Source organism: Haliotis asinina, chromosome 13 (assembly GCF_037392515.1).
Source record: "Haliotis asinina isolate JCU_RB_2024 chromosome 13, JCU_Hal_asi_v2, whole genome shotgun sequence".
NCBI lineage: Eukaryota > Metazoa > Mollusca > Gastropoda > Lepetellida > Haliotidae > Haliotis > Haliotis asinina.
The window spans coordinates 32,496,632-32,518,985 of NC_090292.1; the positions used below are offsets into that span (position 1 = coordinate 32,496,632).

Sequence of the window (22,354 nt, forward strand, 5' to 3'; positions counted from 1 at the left end):
GTGAGTGTTTCGAGGCGATAGCCTGCATAGATTGCCAAGAAACAGCTTGGTATATTTTGTATACCGTAGACAACAGTTAAATGGTATGATTACACATTGCCATTTGGTACGTGATCAAATGTAACATATGTCATAAGGGATCACACTTTCTTAGTAAAGTCCAGATTCTAGTGCTTTTATGGGGTTGAGTGAGTCCCATGCTTGACTCGTCCCCCACCCTCAGAGTCAGGCGGAAGTCGAGATGGCTGAGCGGGATGCACGGCTGACTTTGAGTCAGATAAACAAAAGTACTAAAATGTGTACTTTATTAAGAAAGTGTAATCCCTTATATTACATATATTACAATTAATACACTGGTACGGACTTCACGTTACGTTGGATGTTTGGTTTGTTGTGGAACGCAACTCAGCAATATTCCAGCTATATGTAAATAGTCGAGTGTGGACCAGACCATCCAGTGAGCAAGTGAGTTTAGTTTTACGCCACACTCGGCAATATTCCATCTATATAATCGAGTGAGGACCAAACAATCCAGTGAGCAACAGTGAGTGAGTTTAGTTTTACGCCGTAGTCGGCAATATCCCGTCTGTATGCCTCTAAGCAATCAAATCTGGACCAGACCATCCAGTGATCTGCATCATGAGCATCGATATATACAAGTAGAACACGAAGACATCTGGCTGTGTAGTTAGCGAGTCTGTACAACACGAGTGTGTGTTTGGAGGCGATAGCCTGCATAGATTGCCAAGAAACAGCTAGGTATATTTTTATACCGTAGACAACGGTTAAATTGTATTATTACACATTGCCATTTGGAAAGTTATCAACTGTAATATATGTTATGAGTGTGTGTGTCTATCTATCTATCTATCTATATCCTTGGTAACCCCATGTCTTTCCTTGGTGTGTGTGTATATATATATATATATATATATATATATATATATACAGAGAGAGAGAGAGAGAGAGAGAGAGAGAGAGAGAGAGAGAGAGAGAGAGTTTGCCAGCCTGACCACCCGTTCCCGTTAGTCGGCCTTTATGACAAGCATGGGTTGCTGGATGTCAGTTCTAACCCAGATCTTCATGGGTCCTTTAAACCCAGCTTACTGATGATGACAGTCACTGGTATTCCCAGTTACAGTCATTACTATGATATTCTCAGTCGAGAGAAAGACTATTATCTCATCATAAAACATTAACAGTAGCTGATATTCCCAGGATGCAACAGTTACTGCAACTGATGCATTCGTAACTACTCGCCCCTTTCCGTAACCCTACAAGAAGAATCTTACACCTATCGTACCCCATCACTGCTAAGACTCGTGGCAAACCAATACAATCGCGCGTAATAAAGCGCATTTCGATGCATGAAAGTGACGGAACCTTTGAACTTTGAAATTTCGTTAACCCACGGAAAGCAAAATTTAAACGAACTTTGAGCTTAGGAATCAGCAACTTTAACATATTTACTCAGGGGATGACTGTATTGCTGTTTTGCCCACGGGATATATGATATTTGGAACCATGATTGCAAATGCAGGGCTATCTTTCCTTGGTAACGGTACTGGACTATTTTCATCTCAATGCACGATTGCGGATAGATACAGCCTAGGTAAACTTACTCTCAATATTATTCGCTATACTCTCCTCTACTGAATCTAACAAGCCGTAGTTGGTAGTTGCGTCGGGTAAACTTTGAGCGACGTATAACCGTCCAGTCACACGCGAGACGGCCGAAAGGATTTTACCAATCAGACTACGGCAAATTGTTTATGGTTTGGAGGGACTTACAAAATTCCCCAGTCACTGACACTGATCCATCAACAAACGAAAATCCGCCAAAACACAGATATTTGACCCGCAGTATGTACGCTTAGAACTTTGTGATAACATGGTTACCATTAGCTAATAGTTCAGCTATCTGACATCCTTGAATATTGACAAAACGCTGTTTTCACCGAATGTGTACTCACTTTTGACAGTGTCGTAAGGTGCTACACGTGCATCACCCGCAAACAATCGTACGGAAAATAGCATTCGCAATCATTCGTGTACAAACTTTTTTGAGGTAAAATTACAAAAGGTATGTTCGAATGTGCACTTTCGCGATTTGATAAGCTGTGTTTTAATTGGTCAGTCTCAAAGGTTACCTGACGCGACCTTTATAAGGTTTTGTTAGACTCAGTAGTGGAATGTAACGAAAAGTACTGAGGAGACGTTTACTTAGACTGGGATATTGCTGCATGCGGCGTAAAACTAAACTCACTTACTCACTTACTCACTTAGTGGAGGAGTGGTACGAATAATACTGAGACTGTTTACTTAGACTGCATATAGACAGGACCCAGTCGTAAACATGTCCACGAGATGGATACAAGACGCCATCCTGCCTGCCCGAATGACACGAGTACTTACGGAATTACACGAGTAGTTACGAATACGACTGATGGGTGTTCCCACCTGAACAGGTGGCTGAAAGGTTGTAGCGTTCCCAATCTTAAACGAATCGACAGATGAAAAATGCGCTATAAAAGCTTCAAATACAATCAGTCTGAACGGAGGTTGAGGTAAGAGAAATATTTAAACTGAAGGCAAATATGGTGTTAAAAGCATGCTCTTGAAATGTGACAGAGTAAATTTAGTTTTACGCCGCTTTTAGATATTTTTCAGCAATGTCACAGCGGGGAGCACAGGCAAGTTATGGGAGTTATGGATGAGAAATGTTTTGCTAAACTGAACGAAAGCAATAAATATGTCATGTCATACACACGCACGTGTGTACGCGCGCGCGCGCGCACGCACACACACACACACACACTTTGACACTCTTTGTCGATGTTCAGCTATATGACGGGGTCTATGGATGTTCAAGTCTGAGTCAGATACTCCAGTGATTGACTTCTGGAGCATCAATCATGTAAATTTATGTTGAAGGTACGATGTCATACATCAGATAAATCATCAGTATTGTCATCTGTCGGCTAGCGCTTCACAGTTAGAAAACATTTAATTTGATATGTTTTCCTTATGCTTGAAATATTGCTGGGTTGGGCGTTAAACAACAAACGCAAATAACACTGTATGCGTGAGCTTTCATTGCTTCCCAAACAAGCACTAAAAGCATATTTTACGAACGCTTCTATTTCAATGTGATCGGTGTCGTGGACATAAAATAACCTTGATAACATAATAGTATTGATATCCCTTGTATGTTAAGAAAATAATTTCAGGACATAAATCCAGCATCAAGGACATGTCCTAAACAGTAAGGAAATTTCTGCTGCAGTTAGAAACGTAGTCTAGACTGAAATTGATGAGCACAGACCTGTCGTAATAGACGTATTTTATTTCTTGATGGTGAGCGCCTCTAAAGAACAAATTTATTTATAGCTATTAAATACTGTCATGGCCGTGTTATGCACAAGATCAATATATACTCGTCAAAAAAGTAGGGGAACCTGAACTTTCAGTCTGGATTGGAAGTGTAAACGTTGCCAAACGTTTCAAGGACAGACATCTTATGAACGCACCAACAATTTCCTCTATTACCACCCAGAAACACAACACAAGATATGCAGGTGTCCGACTCAGTAGCCCCATCCTTGATGTTGACCGTTTTCAAGAAGGGCGAGAATTCACTTCGAATATTAATTTTGACACTAATCTTGTATCACAAGATAGCCTAGCGGGTAAAGCGTTTGGTCGTCACGTTGTCGACAGAGGTATGATTCCCCACACGCGTACAATGTGTGAAGCCCATTTCTGGTGTTCCCCAGTAATATTGCTGCAATATTGCAAAAAGCGGCCTAATCCATTTTCACTCAGTCTGTCATTTTATACTTGAATCTGTGATATATCGGATGGCTTTTGCCCAGTGTAAGTAAATTCATCCTCAGTACTTTTCGTTACACTCCACTACTGAGTCTAACACAACGTAATGGGAGGTCGTGTCAGGTAACCTTTGAGATTGACCAATCACAGCTAACCAAATCGCGAAAGTGCACATTCGTAAATACCTTTTGAACTTTTATCTTGAAAAGGTTCGTACCCGAACGATTCCGAGTGCTATTTAGCGTACGCTTGCTTCCGGGTGATGCACACGGCGCAAGTACAACAATGACAACGATGAGTAAACAATCGTTGAAAATAGTGTTTTGACAATATTCAAGCATGTTATCTTGCGGAAATATTACCTAATGGTAACTATGTCAACAGAAACCCCAACGCGTATATACTGCAGGTCATATAGCTGTGTTATATGCGGATTTTTGTTTGTTTGTGGAAAGATCTGTGTTAGTGACCTGAGTATTTTGAAAGTCCCTCCGATCCCTAAATAGTAGCCGTTGTCTGATTGGTTAAATCTATTTAACCGTCTCTCGTTTGATTAGACGGCCATTGGTCGCTCAAAGGTTACCTGACGCGACCTGCTAGGTTTTGTTAGACTCTATGGTGGAGTGTAGCGGAATACACTGAGACTAAGTTTTCTTAGACTGGCTTTTGCCTTCATTGCATGAAGATTGCTCAAAATCGCGTACAACTAAACTCACATTGTCGCACTATTGCCATCAAAGTGGAAGAGCTTTGACACCCGCGTTACTTCGGAATCCGCTCCCACATAAAACTGACGTGCCCTGATATTACTGGAATACTGTTCAAAGCAGCATTAAACCATACATAGAGATTCTCACCGAAATGTCTACTGATATCAGTTATATCATTACGAGTAGACATAAGCTTCGGATGTTTCTACCTTTGGATATAACGAGCCTGGATATAACTGATACCAGTAGACACGAATGAGAGATTCTAATTATCATAAAAAATCATACTTTATTAGTTTTCAATAAAATTTAATCTCTCAACACTGTGCTACGTACCATTAGCGTTGCAGTGCAGTGATGTCATAACATTGTGACGTTATCAAATCATGATGTCATAGCATTGTCAGGGAACTGTACAAAATCTGCTGTCAAAACGATATCATCTATTTTAGCTAAAATGGATAGAATTATCATGAAAACGACCGCACGTTACCAGAAATGAGCGGTCCACTGTAACTTGATAACGCTCGCAAAATGCTTGACGACGGGCCATAACCAAGCCCGTTGACGTCATAAGTAGCTCAGCTGTTGAAGTTCAATCACCTACGGCTCGAATGAACTTGGGTTCATTATATATTGACCATATATCTGGCTCACATTCGTCACATGTGCCTGTGCCATTATGCACTTTCCTGTCTGTGCCATCCATAACGATTGTGCCATAAATGATAACATACAGCAATGAAAATATCGACTTGAAGTCTAACGTTGTTGATCACTGAAAACAATGGCGGCTGGTAGTATGAGCAAAGGTCAAGGTCGAATGTCGTCACTTTCAATAGTGACGTCATCTCTGTTGTTCTATGACGTGACTATATTTGTAAAATGTGTGTCAGTGACCTCCGTCGTTTTGTTGTTGGCAGTAAATGCTTCTAAACCGATGCCGCTGTTTTTATTATTCTTTTATAAAAAATTCTATTCATTTTAGCTATAATAACGGTAACGCTATTTTTCAGGGCATTATCATTTGCAGAAGCCCTCGGTCTTTTCAACTGCCCGACGAAGGAGGGCAGTTAATGAAAGACCTCGGGCTTCTGCAAATGATAATGCCCTGAAAAATAGCGTTACCCTTATAGTAGATACATTACACAACGATATCTCCTGTTTTTGGTGATAAATAGAGATTATTACAGGAAGAGGTGTGCCATGCAACTTAAACAGAACAAGACTAAAAATGTGTATCGCCCGAGTGAGAGCTGTGACAATACACAATTTTGCAAGAGTTTCGTATAATTCGATGTGCACACTTGTTCGTGTAACCATATAGGTAATAAATAGAGGATACGAAACGACCTTCGTGCAATACCATTTTTATTAAACGAGTTATTAGGTTGGTATCAAACTATCAAAAGCGTGTTTAATGATGCTAAATCTTTCACGCGTTTGACATTGCACGGGTATCATGAATGGGACTGTCCTTATGTAATGTATTTTTAAAAAATTACTCCGATATCAGTCATCGTGCGTGTCGATCCTGCACTTTTATGTTCCGATTTCTGTTAAGTAATTCGTCGGATAACCAAAATCAAGTTGTTCTGGCTGGTAAAAAATCGATAATCTGCTCTCTACCACAATTTTACATTTCAAAGGAAACTCAGACGGTTCTAGACTCGTTTTAGCTGAGAATGGTGCGTAGGATGACTTTTCATTAACCACCGGCTAGGAAACGTGCCATTTGCACATTCTGACTGGGCCACATATGGTACCATTTTCCATTCTGTGTCCCGAATGGAAACTGGCAGGTGCGTCAACGGGCAGAACATTTAACAAACAACTAGTTACAACAACAGTGAACCTCGGGCGAATGGACAAACGTGTGTTCATATCCTGTGCGTCTTGTAACAATGAGATGGATGTCATGGAATACATATGATCTATTTTCAGTGCAAGTTGTATAATACAATGTAATTGTTTAATAATGTTCATCATTTTCCTTTAAATAATTGAAAGAAGGACACTTACACGGATGATGAATCGCCTGCATCATTAATACTACTGTATAAATTAGATCATTGTGCACATAGATATAGGTACAGTTGTAAAAACGATCGGTTATATCGTATTACAAAACAGGGTAGTTTGAGTAAACATGCATGGCAAATTTACACTGCAGGGTTGGTTCGCGTGAGCTGGCGTCATTGACTAATATCAGTTCTAAGGGAAAGAGTATCTCTTGGAAAAATTATGCTAATGTGCCAAAATGGCGACTCTTGAAGACGATAGAAGGAATTATATTTACAGAATATTGACTATTTTACCGTGATAACACAAAGAGAAAATGTAGTGGTAAGTTCATGGAGTTTTCAAGTTTTAAATTCCTCACTTTTGTCTCCGAAGTTCTTATTGTTTCGGCGCTGTGTCCATTTTACCAAAGCCAGTGCGGGCACTGCTGCCCAACGCTCGCAGACAGTTGGAAAATCGTGTATCGGCATGTGTGATACAGACATGTTGATATGAGATTTAGTCAACGGGATGGTGAGGCTGGGACACTGTTTTTGACAGTTAGATGTAATGTTTGCTAGATTGTGTTGTTTGTGTCGTATTTTGCCGATTTGACAGAACTCATAGCAGCAATGGAGCTTGATCGATTTCTGTCTTCTTTGGGTGTATATATATGTATGCGATGTGTACGCTTTCGGGGGAATATGGACGATGTGTATTTTACCCCATGTATTCTCATATGTAGTAATGTTTTATTTTCTTTATAGATTATTGGTTTGTTTTTCTTTTTTAACGACATTATTGTGTCAAATTACGTACGTGGAAAATATAAAATATATTATGTGTTTTTCAGTAATGTCAAAGTAACCTTTCATGTAAATAATTTTCATTTTTAGATTTTCAGTGTTTGTGTGTAATTCTCAAATGTAGTGAAATGAAAAAAAATAATATATAAAGATAAACATTGATCATGTTGACTATACCATGCTCTTGATTATGATGATGTGTTTTACAAAATTGTGTACATGGAATTTATTTATGTTCATATGTAATTAGTATGAAAACACTTGGGCAAATAATCATTTATCTTTTTTCTTGATTAGTTTAAGTCAGTAAGTCACACTAATGATCAAACTTTCAGTTATAGACTTCATTTGACATATGTTGTCATCATCATCATCATCATCATCATCATCATCATTATCTAGTTTTCAGCAAATATGTTGAATCCGCCTCTCACTGAGATTGTGTGTAATTTGAGAGAGCAAGTCATACTAATAGGATGGCAAGCGTTTCATACAGTATGATCAAATTAATCATTTTTTCATCAATGTGTGTATCGTATATGCTCATGCATGATTTTGATGATAATGTTAGGTTATGACTTGATTTTCTTGCTGAATCATGGTGTATTGTGTTTATGAAATCATGGTAACTGTAATTTGTTATAAATATGATTCAATGTGAAACAAACATAGCATTTTTTGACTTCTCCTTTTCCGTTATGTTGATCATGTTCAAGGTCAGCTGTCATATAGCTACCGTTGGCAGTAAAATAAGTCATACGGATAACTGTTAGCCTTCGTATGACTGATAACCTTCTTTCACTGGGGTATTGATGTCTTGGCACAATGAGAATGCACAAGTGCATGGAAACAGGCTCTTTATAAATAAACATTATCATTATCATGATCATCAGTGAGACTTGTCGGCAATTTATTAATGCGAAAAATGCATCTGTACTGTTCTTGTTTTATAATGATGACACATTACAGTATGACCATTTCTGCTTTTGAGAACTTAATACAAGACAGATAGATGTCCATTAATGATCATTAGTTATTCATCAACAAATTATGTAACAGTATCATTACTACAATACAGGTCACTTCCTCATTACAGATGTCCCCAGTCATATGTAATTATCACTGGTCACTATCACTGGTCATTGTTTAAGGTCACTCAAGCACCTCAGCCAGACCGGGCATTCTCCAACCATGCAGGATTATTTCGCGATCTTTGCTCACCTTTGAAAATGAGATTTTGTTTATAAACATGACCCAAGAAGTAGTGAGTAATCACATGATCAAACATGGCAGCACAATCAAAACATTGTAAGCTCATTTCCGTTCATTGCTTAACACACTCAGTTCAGGTTATCTGGTAAATACCAAGAGTGAAAGAAAATGAGCGACATCAAAGATTCAGGGTGTCACCTTTATCACATCAACACTGATTCCTGAGCTTGCATTAATTTCATGATGCATTTTAGACTAGACCCTCACACAGGCATTAAGTTGTGACACATGAATTACATGATATACAATATCAAGTGCTCATAGCTAGCCTGAATTAAAGAGGAGGAGTTTAGCTTTGTGGTAAAGTGGATAGACTGTCTGCTCAGAGAGCGTAAGGCAGGTAATTGGTAACACATGCCAGTGCACTTGCATACTCATACATACACACTTGCATACACATTGCTTTTAAGTAGTGTAATATTCAGCACAATGTCAGATTCCTGTATCTGTTATGTCATGTTTCTTTAGGGCAGTTTGGTAACCTAGTGGTCAAACTCAAGCATTTGCTTATCACACTGAAGAGTAAGGTTCGATACCCATATGGGTACAATGTGTGAAGCTCATTATCTTGTGTCCTGATATTCCTCTTAAGATTGCTAAAAGTGGCTTAGAACCAAACTCACTCACTATTGGTCCAGTAGACCTTTAAAATCCACTTGCCCAAATACCAATCTCACTTGATCACAGTTAACAGTTTGTTTTCTTTTGCAAATAATCTTATCAGTTGGTAACAATTGCATTTTTATTTCATTATCGATCTGCGCAATTTGGAACCAATGTGTCAACCAAATCTGCGAGCCTGACCATCAGAGCCTATTAGTCACGTCTTACGACAAGCATAGTCGCCTTTTGTGGCAAGCAAGGGTTGCTGAAGCATATTCTACCCTGGATGTTCTCAGGAATGATAATTAAGTGGACAATCTTGAATAATGTTTTGTGTACATAGAGCGTGAGGACATATGATGTATGTTATGACCATGACAATTTTAGCAAATTGTACAATAGCATTTTTTATGGGCACAGGTAGCATAGTGGTACAAATGTCTGTCTGTTAGGGCTGGGATGACTGAATGGGAGAATGACACAGGGATTAGGTACTACCTGAACACGTGTTTGGTCATGTGATATGTCATTTAATAACAGTAACAATACTATTGTATGATTACAGGACATGTTGTCAATGGCCATATTTCTTTCTGATTACACAATCTTCACCTCTGACTTTGATAAGGTTATATGAGGATAAAGTTAGTGTGAAATTCTCTGTATGTTTGCTCATTTTTAGATCTCTATATTGATCTGCTTAGTGATTCCTATGAGATTTTACTAAGTGCTATTTCCCTTACAGATACCTTTGTATGCAGCCACCACACTTGCTTGAGGCTTTATTAAGTACTATTGCCCTTAGAGACACCTTTGTATCCAGCAACACCTGTGTGAAGCTTTTTGAAGTACAGGTTCCCTTGAGAAACTTTACAAAGAAGTACTATTTCCTTTGCAGACATCTTTGTATCCAGCAATGCCTGTGCGAAGCTTTATCAAGTACTGTTTCCCTTACAGACACCTTTGTATTCCAAAATGTGTGTAGGAGGCCTTAGCAAGTACTGTTTCCCTTACAGACACCTTTGTATTCAGCAACACCTGTGTGAAGCTTTATGAAGTGCTGGTTCCCTTGAGACACTTTACAAAGAAGTACTATATCCTTTACAGACATCTTTGTATCCAGCAATGCTTGTGCGATGCTTACAGCTTACGCCTTACAGACACCTTTGTATTCAGCAACACCTGTTTGAAGCTTTATTAAGTACTAGTGCCTCGAGACACTAAACAAAGAAGTACTGTTTCCATTACAGACACCCTTGTATCCAGCAACACTGGTGTGAGGCTTTATCAAGTACTGGTTCCCTCGAGATACTTTACAAAGAAGTAATATTTACCTTAAAGTCATGTTTGTTTCCAGCAACACCTGTGTGAGGCTTTATCAAGTACTAGTTGCCATGAGACACTTAACAAAGAAGTACTATTTCCTTTACAGACACCTTTGTATCCAGGAACACCTGTGTGAGACTTTACCAAGTACTAGTTCCCTCCAGACACTTTAGTAAATTACAAAGAAGTACTATTTCCCTTACAGACACCTTTGTATCCAGCAATGCCTGTGTGAGGCTTTACCATGTCCTCGGTGGTTGAAATGACGGATAGAAATGACAATGTCACCGCAGTTCAAATTTCCAGCAGTTCTCACAGAGTGAATAATATAGGGGTAAGGACTTTGTTTATACGGATGTAAGTAGGGGTGAAATAGTACTTTCTTACCATGGTACAACTATCAGATCTTTGGCTATTACAAGATGCAGAAATTCAGAACATTGATAAGAACCAAACCTTACATTGTTTAATAGCATGGCGAAAAAAATAACCTTGGTCTTGTTATTTTGAATTAACAAAGCTGTCGTTTTATGACTACATGAACGACTGTATGAAAAATGAAAGTACCGAATGTTTGGATTTTATTATTGTATATCGAACCTTAGTCAATGTACCACAGTTCTACTAATGTCGCAGGATGCCTTTTCACCCCTATTTGTAAGGCTTAGTCACCATGGTAATAATGGTGACTAGAACAAGCCTGTGTTCCGCTCAATGAATGACACTTTGTCAAAGTTGTTTGCTGGGATATGGTTTTTTTTGTTTAAATGTACGTATTGTCGGACAAAGTGCAACCTTAGTTACAGTGATGTACTTCCTCCAAATGTTTTACTTGCAACTTCTTTATTCAATTATTGTAAATAACAAGACATTTCGGAGTGTATGCTTGCTCCTTCATCAGTTGAATGGTAGGGAGTACAAGGGGATATGTCCCTCATATATATATAGATAGATAGATATATACCTGATGCTCCCTACCATTCACCTGATGAGGGAGCAAGCATACACTCCAAAACATTATGTTATTCACAATGAAAAAGGTCACATCCATGAATATTGCTTTTTTTTTCTTTCCACTTCAAAATATGTCAATAATGTGGCTCATACCATTTTGGTAACAGTGGGATTGAAGTTGGCTGATGTCTTTTTCTTGGAATATTCTTTGGGTGTTGTTGATTAAGCAAATGCCAGAGAAATCAGGATTATATACTTCCGATATGAAAATGCCTCAGATAATTTACAGTGAGTTATATAATATACTGGAAGTATCTGTCTTTTTTATCAGGACCAGATATTTCATATCTGCTCAAAATGTAGCTGTTAAATTTCACAATAATAATAAAGTAGAGTTATCTTTGTTATTTCTCACATTTCAGTGAATAGTCCAGTAAACATTAACATCAAATACCATGTTGATTATTCTTTCTTAATTTTATCATCATCACTATGTTATTAAAATCAAGCCAAGTTGAAAATTAGTCAATACGAGTTACTTTCTTAAAATCTCCTACCCTTTGGCCAGTGGCTTTTAAAAAAACCTTTGAACCCTTTCATTACTGATTGATGTATGTTTCTGAAATATAGCTGTGATTAGCAAAATGTGGCATCAGTAATTAATATGTTAATTTTTGCAATGAACTATATTTTTTGTCTACTCAAACTGTATCCAAAGTTAAATCTTTATTCTTAGACTGCTTGTGAACAATGTTCAGTGTTAGTCCACCATGAATTGTCTACCACTACTCACTGTGACGTGAAATATGTTGATTACTTTAAGATTTTGTGGCCTTTTTTATAAAGGTTATTTCTTGATATTCATTGATAAATGATTGATATTTAGTCAGCACTTGTCCATGATATAACGATAACTTGCCCTTCACCTGCATTTTACATTTGCATTCAATGCATTTTACTCATGGTAATTTTTAGGGACCGTGAAACAGACTGATGATGTGAGCGCCTACAGCATCGGTCTGTTTCACAGTCCCTAAAATGCATTGCTTTCCTATTTGCCCAGCCGTAACTGCAATGCTAAAAGCCTTTAATAATGCAGGTCTAGATTCCCACAGATCCTGCATTCCCCGTCTCACTGGGATCCTTTTGAAATTCCAAGGAATTGTTTGTTGCCATCAAAATGATATTTCCTCATAGAAACGAATAACAAAACACATGTAAGTACAAGTGTGCTTGTATTCTTTTCCAGATCGCTTCACAAGGTATGAAGTGCACTCTGAGTGAAATTATGAGAATAAGGAACACTTGCAATTTATGTACACTCTTATTCGTTTTTATGAGTATATATTCAGCGGCTGTTCATTAGTCTGTTACATCATCAGTAAAACAAGAGCCTGTTTATACATTAAGGTCGCCTTAGAAATGTGCCTTTTGGATATATTGTGGGAAAGCGGCTTTCAGTGGAAAATGTGGATTGTGTGAGATGAAAATGGTATCCCATTCCCAATGCATTGTTTGCTATTGTCTCCATTGTTACCAGTTGCAGTGACATCACAATCAAATGACATCACTATCCATTTGTCAGAGAGGCTAATTATCATCAGTTGTCTTTTCTTTACATTCAGGTTACTTTTTATTGTTTACGTCCTGAAAAATGTGAAGAATCAATTTGTTTGTTAACAGATGTCAGTTGTAGACATTATTTTGAGCAATGTTTAGTACTCCTTGGCGAACCTGGAGTTAACAAAACTAAAAACTTATGTCATTGCATGTTGAAGACATGATATCTAAAGATGCACAAATAAGATCCTGTATATGTATTCAAACTAGCTCCTGCTACAGACAGCCATTTAATCAATCCCTTCCTCAACGATCTTGTGCAGGGTTTTGTCTCAGCAATCTAGGTTTTGCTTCCTCATGCAACCTGATTTTGTGTCTGGGTTGTCAGCACTAGCCTGTGCTCTAGGGTTTCATCAAAGTAAGGCTAAATAAAAAGAGTGAAATGTTTCTCATGCATCGGCGCGTAACTTTTATTTGTATGCATAACACGTTTTTATTGCCATGTCCAAAATAATAATGTTGGCTTGGCCACGTCCCAGTCAAGTCCATTTGTCCACTTTGAGAATGAGCATCAGTAAGAACGAGTGTGACTGCATCTACATCTCATTAACACGTGATAAACTTTCCAAGCTGTATTTCTGAGATAGAAAGATAAAAATGTGTTCCTCCCTCGTCACATGTTTCTATAAAATTTTTCTTTAAAAGTCCTACTGCCCTCATCTCTTTGGAAAAAATGTGCCTGAGAAACGTTTTATTTTTTATGCAGCTTAAATATCTGAGGTTTGGATCATCTTGGATCTGCTCCCATATTAAGTTCACTCACTCACTCATAATTATTTGAACAAATTTCAATTCAGATCATGGTCATGTTGGCCCTTGCTTGAAAAACCTTCCTGCTGTATATTATTATGAGGATATTCCATCATGAACAAAATAAAAATTTTCTTGTGTCTTAAAAATAAACAAGTGTTCATATATCAGGAAAATATACAAATGTTCTTTTATCAGGAAAATATACAAATGTTCTTTTATCAGGAAAATATACAAATGTTCTTTTATCATGTAAGTATAACAGACCAACAAACATTTGCAGTTCCTTTTCAGTATAAATGTTTGTTTCCGTCATAAATATTTTCAGAGACCAAGGCTCCATTTAGTGCTCTGTTACTTGCACTGGTGCAACCCAATATTACTAAGTGCAACCTTGTTATTGACCTAACTTGCACTAGGTGCAAATCAGTTTTTGAGTGGGTAAACTTCTGAATAAAACATCTAAGTATTTCCATCTAAATATCGCAATAAAAGCAGTGCAGCTGGAATTAGGATGGTGCAACTAGCTTTCATCTTAAGTTGCACCTGGTGCAAGTAGGTTAACATCATTTAAATTGGGCTGGGGAAGGCTAAGTGTTAAGTCTAGCTGGTGAGAACCACAGTGACCCACCGCAGTGATATGGCAATGAGCCAGTTAGCATGTACAAAAACCATTGATTCATGTGAGCACTGAAGTCATTTGACAGGCACTTTGACAGCTGACCCAAGTCACATGACCCGCATTGCTGTACCATGCTGTCAGACAGGAAGAATTTGTCCCTGTGATAGTTGATAGGTGTCATACCTCGTTACAGGTGATAGGTGTCATAGGTCATTACTCATGTTAGTTCAGGGGTAAACTGGGCCCAGCTGGGAAACAAGGTAGAGTGATGTAGGTAGGAACATGTGGTTATCAGATTGCAATGTTCCCTTCTCACTGATGAACCGAAAATAACAGAGAACAGTTTTGTAATGTTTGTCACACCAAGGATCGTGTTGTGAGCGTACAACGTTCTCTATTCTCCTCAGTGATGAACAGAAAGCATTGTCTACCTTTTTCACGGATGAATGGATAACAACAGGGAAACTTTTTGCTACGTTTGAGTCCTTGTCATGCTGTGGCCTTGATTTGTAGAAGGTGGAACGTTAAGCTTTTTCTACCCTTTTCACTGATGAACAGTAAATAACGGAGAAGATTTTACCAGCGGTAGAATCCTTTTCATGCTTAGGGTCTTAATGTTCGGTGGACAGAGTTTAAGGAAAGAACGTGTTGTGAAATTACAGCATTGTTTTATCTATTCACTGATGACTGGATAGATAGTAACAGAGAACATTTTAGGTAGATTTTGATCCTTGTGATGCTTTGGCTTTGTTGTTTAGTGGACAGTGTTAAAGGAGGAAATGTATGGTGAAATTGCAGATTTCTCTTCGTTTTTCTGTGATGAATGGAAAATAACAGAACATTTTATCTGCAATTTGATCATTTTCGTATTTTGGCCTTGATTTGGAGAATGAAGGAATGTTACAGCATTCTGTAGTCTTTTCATTGAATGGTAAATAATGGAGAACATTTTAGCTGTATTTGGATGCTTATAATGTGCATGGCCTTGGCTTTTTAGTGGAAACAGGAAGTTCAGGAAGATACTTGTGTGAGATATGATCCCCCTTCTGACTTACCACTAAGGAAGTGAAAACAAGGAACACCTGGTGTTGGATGGCAATGTGATGGAAGATTGGAACATTCTTGACTCTTCTAACAGCCTTGATGAGTTTTGAGTAGAAACAGCATTATAGCTGGGGATTGTTTTGCTCAGAGGTGTCATCTTTCTTGCTTTTCACACTGAGGAAAATCCACATAATTCAAGTTAGAAACACAGAGATCCATAGGGTGGATTTGTGTTACATTGTGACATTGTTAAAGGTTGAAACTTTACCAAATGTGTTGCAAGATCGTGACTTTCATGGCGTTTTTGTCGATGGTGAATATCTAGCCTACTTTCTGTTTGTTTGTCTGATGTTGAATTGCTGCTTTCAACAATGTTCCAACTTTGTGGTGTCAGTCTGTAGATTATAATAGTCTGGACCAGACAAGCCTAAATTCTAATGCTGCAGTGACGTTGTAATTGTTATTATTTGTGGACAGTGGCAGAAAACGTTCTGAGATCAGAACACTTTTGTTGGACAATCCTTTTTTGACTCGTTGGTAGACGTCCAGATACTGTGCATGATGGCTGAGCCATGTTTATTGTAGTGACATTTTATATATGGCAACAAGTTTTTTTATTTTACTTTCTCCATTCTTACCATAAACAAATATCACAAATGTTTGTATTTAGTCAGGTGTGGATATGTTAATACTGTAGAGGTTGTGGTTGTAGATATCTCAGTGTTGTGATGGAGGTCAGGGACGTCACAGCAAAACAACATTGATACATTTGGAAGCTGTGTAGAGTAGATGTGGTAGAGGTTGAGGTTGTTGATGTCACAGTGTTCAAGGTGTAAATCACTGAATCTGACTTTGAAATATTTTGGAAATAGATGTTCGTGACAACTTCTCATGTTGATGTTGGGATCACGATTGAATGTTAGAAATTGACTTTCAATGATACAGCTGAAACAGTCAATAATACTGTGAGGAGATACTGAGGATACATGCATGGTACACGTCTGATTCTCATATTCAAGTGACGCACAAGCATGGATATAATAATGGTAGGTAATACACCAGTTATAGACATAATGAAGGCCAGGCATAAGTATTTAATAATTTAATAATTAGACCAGGCCAATGTTATTTCTTGTTTTATGGAGAAACAGGGGAGAATAAAGTAAAAACATTAAATCATCAGTTAAAGTAATATTCTTTTTGAATAATGAAAGTATTTTATGTTTGGCCATTTATGAAGCCTATATGAGCGCCCCCAAAAAGATGTAGATATTTTCTGTGTTTACATTTTTGGCCAATAAAACATTAGGATTTTATTTTTTGAATGTGGAATATGCATTTTTTCTTTCCTTATTTCTTATTATTCTTGAAAAAAATCTGGCCACTGGATCCATAAAACAAGATATAAAATTGATCTGTCTGAGAATTACTGTTCAGTGTGCAAGGTAACATCATAAAGATTCGTAATTTTAATTTCACTTTATTCAGTTTACTTTTTTGTTTAAAGTGGAATTCATCCGTACATTTTCACTGCAGACAGACTCTACCACTCACTTGCTGTATAACAGATAAATTTCATCCTTTTTTTTTTCAATGTTTAACATTTATAAAGAAAACAAAAGTGAAAACGAATAACTTGATAATAAACCAACAAAATATGCTGTTGACAACTTAGTTTATGCATGTCAATATATATTCATTGCTTAGATTGGTGCTCATTATGTTAATCACTGGATTGTCTGGTCAGGGCTTGATCACAAACAGACTGCCTCAATGCACTTGAGTAACCTTGATTCGTGGATATATAACGGAAATGCAGTGGCATTCATCTTTTACGTGCATGATTTCATTTTGCATACGCACAAATTATTTTATTCATTTATTTGGCAAACTGAAAATACCTAATATTCCACTCGTGAATGAAATGTGATCACCCATTTATGTGCCCACAAAATGTGACGTCACCTTGTTTACATAGTTGGTTACTTTATATCACTGTGTATGACAGCCCACTGCAGTAAGTATTGACACCAAGGAAAGCAGACGGAGAGAAGTGAGAAGGTTGGAGCTAACGGTATGTTTTCGTAAAAATGAAATTCGGCAATGGTGGTATTAGTGATCTGGGACTATTTATCTCAATGCTGGACAATTATATTTAGTGTACTTGCGTGTTATGCATAGATTTGCAACTTTTTTGTCAGCATGGTGTGGCTTTGTATGTATGTCAAAAGTACAGCTTTGTGATGTCAGTCCACACTTACTTTACAAACTAGCATAATAATTTCTGCTTTCCACGAATCAAGGTTATCCACAAGTTTAGGTTACGGCTCTGTATAACTGGCATATGTTGCCATGGTATGTAGAATAAATAAAGAAACAAACAAAACTTAAGTAATTCGATGCAGTAAAAATCATAAGAACATAGGTGTTATGTCAGCTTGAGGCCAAGCAAAATGGGGTTTAACATCATCATGTTCAAGATTATAGAACCACAGACTCTCTGGGCAGACAATCTGTCCTCTAGACCATTCAACCCCCCAGTATGCCCTGAACATTAGGCCGCAGTCATTCATAATCTTAAGAGTATCTGGATGAAAATGGCTGGTTGATTCAGAATAAGTATCCTTTGCGACTATGGTGTCTGTGTAAAGCCTGTAAAGCTGCAGTAACATATCTCAGTGGTATGGTTCTGAAAATGACAATAGTCTGGTTTGATCAAGCCTACCCACACTTCGCAGGCTGCAGAGTAAGTTCAGTAACCTTTGTCATGATATTACACCCAATTTTGCCTCTCCAGAATATCAAACATGTTACATGCTGGTTTCCTTTGGCCTTGCTCATTGAGATTATGAATACAATTGTTGTTCTTTGTATTTGAGGAACTGTAGTTCAGGCCCTCCAATCTATTTGTCTAAAAGTTGTAGCTGGAATCAACTGGAGTTGCGTGGCAGGTGTATTGGAGCACCCTAAGGTTTACCTAGCGCTTCCCATAAGTACTGTGCTCATCACCCTAAAGAACCAGGTTCGATTCCCCACATGGGTACAATGTGTGAAGCCCATTTCTGGTGTCCCTGCCGTGTCATTGCTGGAATATTGCTTATAGTATCATAAAACTAAACTCACTTCCATAATTACATTATATTAATAGTATATTGAAAGCATTAATAGAAACGAAACTTTTTCTTATGTGTTTTCCTGAAAACAGAATACAGAAATAACACCGAAATAGAGATTGCTGAAAAGTACATGGTGGTAAAGTTTGCTACGTTTCTTAAGATAATTGTGTGTAGACTCTTCAAGCCAAATGAAATCTATAAAGGAAGTGTATGTGACAGTGCTATTGACAGACCACAACCCTGTATGCTTGTGTTCTGTTCTATAGGTAATACTGATTTGTCCTGTCACATCACATTTGGTGCTCTGCAACTTGTACTGGTGCAACCCAAGTGTGGCCAAGTTATAAGTCAAACTTGTACTGGTGCAACCCAAGTGCGGCCAAGTTATAAGTCAAACTTGTACTGGTGCAACCCAAGTGCGGCCAAGTTATAAGTCAAACTTGTACTGGTGCAACCCAAGTGCGGCCAAGTTATAAGTCAAACTTGTACTAGGTGCAACCCAAGTGCGGCCAAGTTATAAGTCAAACTTGTACTTGTGCAACCCAAGTGCGGCCAAGTTATAAGTCAAACTTGTACTGGTGCAACCCAAGTGCGGCCAAGTTATAAGTCAAACTTGTACTAGGTGCAAGTCAGGTTTTAAGTGGGTAAACTTTTGACTAAAACATCTAAATATTTGCATCTACATGTTGCGAAAAAAACCCAGAGAAGTTGGATTTGGTTGGTGCAAGTAGGTTTTATCTTAGTTGCACCTGGTGCAAGTAGGTTTTATCTTAGTTGCACCTGGTGCAAGTAGGTTAGCACTTTCTTTAAGCAAGCCCTGCATGTGGTGGAAATAAACAAATACAAGTACATTGGCCATAATTCCATCAATGGGCTGAGCTAATAGCTACTAAGTGATACGTTTACAGGTGAACCTGCCAACTATTGTATGAAGGTTTAGTATAATCTGACCGGTCACAATGGCACAGCGATTAGATTGTGATTACGTAGACTCTCTTTTTGTGTGCACTATTTGACCTTTCAAATAAAAGCACATTTGTATCTAAACCCACTTCAGATTCTAAACATCAACATCAAATACCATGTTGATCTATTCTTTCATAATTGCATCATCATGATGACATCATAAAAACCCAAGTGGAAACTTTGTCAGGACAAGTTACTTTCCTAAAGTCACTTGCCCTGTGGCAAGTGGCTTTGTTTTGTAAAAATTTTTGAACCCCTGTATTTGTTATTTCTTGCTTGATGTTAACATTGCAATATCTTGATGTTAACATTACAATATCTTGATGTTAACTTTGCAATATGATGTTATTATTACAATATCTTGATGTTATCATTACAATATCTTGATGTTAACATTACAGCATTGTGGTGTTATTACAATATCTTGATGTTAACATTACATCATGATGTTAATATTACAATATCTTGCTGTTAACATTGCAACATGATGTTATTATTACAATATTTCGATGTTAACATTACAGCATCATGATGTTATTATTACAATATCTTGATGTTAACATTACAATATCTTGATGTTAACATTACAACATCTTGATGTTAACATTGCAATATGATGTTATTATTACAATATCTTGATGTTGTTATTACAATATCCTGATGTTAACATTACATCATGATGTTGTTATTACAATATCTTGATGTTAACATTACATTTTGCATAGACATATATCTACAGTACACAAGCAGAATCGAATTTCGCAGTGTTAATTATTAATCAACAGCTCTTTTTCAGTATTTCCTTTTGCCAAGCTTGTTCCAAATGTGCAGATCAAACACAAGACCCGATCTGACCTAGCATTATTGCATTCTATTTGTGTGAGCTTCCTGCGATATAGTCGAGGTTGCAGTGTAATTTAGCTTAATGACACATAGAGAGAAGTTTTGCTAACTGCGCGTCTGCTCGTGAAATGTCAGATGCACATAAGACTACTCTGAGGCTGAGCATTTGGCAACCCCTCAAAGTTAGGTCAGTGTTTCTGTGGCTAAGTATGTTAAGCCAGCCACTACGGAATGAAGAACAACTGAGTACTTCTTAGAGAAAGTGTAACTTTGTTGTTGGAAGATTGGATTGATATATTTGAAAAGGTTGCTGAAAAAGAGTTTTTGTGTGTTTATTTGTTGTTTGACACTGCACTCAGCAGTTTGCGAGCAACTATATCATGGCTGTCTGTAAATAATCAGATCTGTACCAGGCAATCCAGTGACTGATATCATGAGCATCCATCATACAACAGGTTGACATGCACCAACTAAGGCAGGGCAAATACCAGTTAACATTATTTCAATTTTTTATATGCACTTCATATGAATTCTATTTATCATTTTGCCATATCTTCTCCCCTTTGATGAAATAAATGCATAAAAAAATTAAAATTACATGTTTCTCATGAACCAAACCATACAACCTCTTAACTCCTTTTGTATCTTCATTCACTAGTAAAACCACCTCCTTGTGTTATTTGAACAAAAGAAAAACATGAATAAATAACATTTTAATGATGGTAAGAACAGATTCTGTGTCATTGCATTGCATCCCTGGTATATTTCACCGATAGTTAGTGTTCGAATCAAACATAATATCACTCTGGGTAGGGGGAGTCCCCTGGCAGTTATCTAATCTGAATATCTACTTGAACACGTATGTCTTTGGGGTATGAAGTAAATGGTTTGTGTCACAGATAAATGCTTCATCGAATGTTAAAAATATACATGATTTCAAATGCTGACTGTTCAGTGCAGTAAATATGTGGAAACAGGTTGTACACATCTTCCAGCACATTGAGCATGTACTAGTGTGTGGGACCCTTGATGGTTGGGGATAAAATTGGTGCTCAGTAACCCATGCTTGTCATTAGAGGCAACTAACACCCTACCCTACTTGGGTAGATTGACGTTTGTGCTGTTTATCGCTGGATTGTCTGATCTAGACTCGATTATGGACAGACCGCTGCCATATACCTGGAATACTGCTGAGTTTGGCGTAACACTTAACTCACTAGTTGCGTGGATAGGTGTTCAATGTAAATATCCTATAATGATAGCAATAATAATAAAAATCTTAGAGACCACAATTTGCTATACAAAGTCATGTCCCTTAGGAAGGCCAGCTACTTGTGAAATCTGGCCGAAATCCGAGTTCATATGATCCTTGGTCTGTTAGGGTCATACTTGTGCCCAAGAGGTAAATATGAAGCTGATTTCCTTTTTTACTTGTGAGATAGGGAAATATTGTTCAAACTGATGTTAAACCAGAAGTCATTCATTTACTCTAAGTGGTAATACCGACTGAATTACATCTGCACCAACATGTTGTTCACCTGGTGCTTCCGTGATTACATCATAAACAAGGAATGTTGTTAGGCTGCCAGTATCCCCATCCTGTCTTACTCAGCACAGGCTGGTTCATGTAAAGAAAGAGTGGTTGAACATCAGCTCATTGTGCTGGGGCATTCACACATATAATATATTAACTCTGGTCGATAAAAGTAATAAACTCCAAGGCATGTGAAGTGATGATATATTGTAATCTGTGAAGTAATGACATGTAATCAAAGAACAGGGTGAGATTCTGATGATCATTCAAAAATATCTCAAGAATTATTTCTACAACCTTTCATGTTAACCAGTAAAGTCTGGGTTAGAAATTGTCTTCAGTAACCCAAGCTTGTC

The 22,354-nt window shown here is 37.6% G+C and overlaps 1 protein-coding gene across 5 annotated transcripts in view; it reads left to right on the plus strand.

The window, feature by feature from the left end:
• Positions 1 to 6,778: 6,778 nt before the first annotated feature.
• Positions 6,779 to 22,354, plus strand: part of LOC137259755 (uncharacterized) — a 67,246-nt gene continuing 51,670 nt past the window's right edge. For 3 of the 5 annotated variants that reach the window (XM_067797359.1, XM_067797358.1, XM_067797355.1), the window contains exons 1-2: positions 6,779 to 6,887; positions 10,755 to 10,883. In XM_067797359.1, the coding sequence (XP_067653460.1) occupies positions 10,794 to 10,883 (90 nt within the window). In that variant the 5' untranslated portion in view covers positions 6,779 to 6,887; positions 10,755 to 10,793. The remainder of the gene's footprint in view (positions 6,888 to 10,754; positions 10,884 to 22,354) is intronic. The other 2 variants (XM_067797356.1, XM_067797357.1) reach the window with 2 other exon arrangements.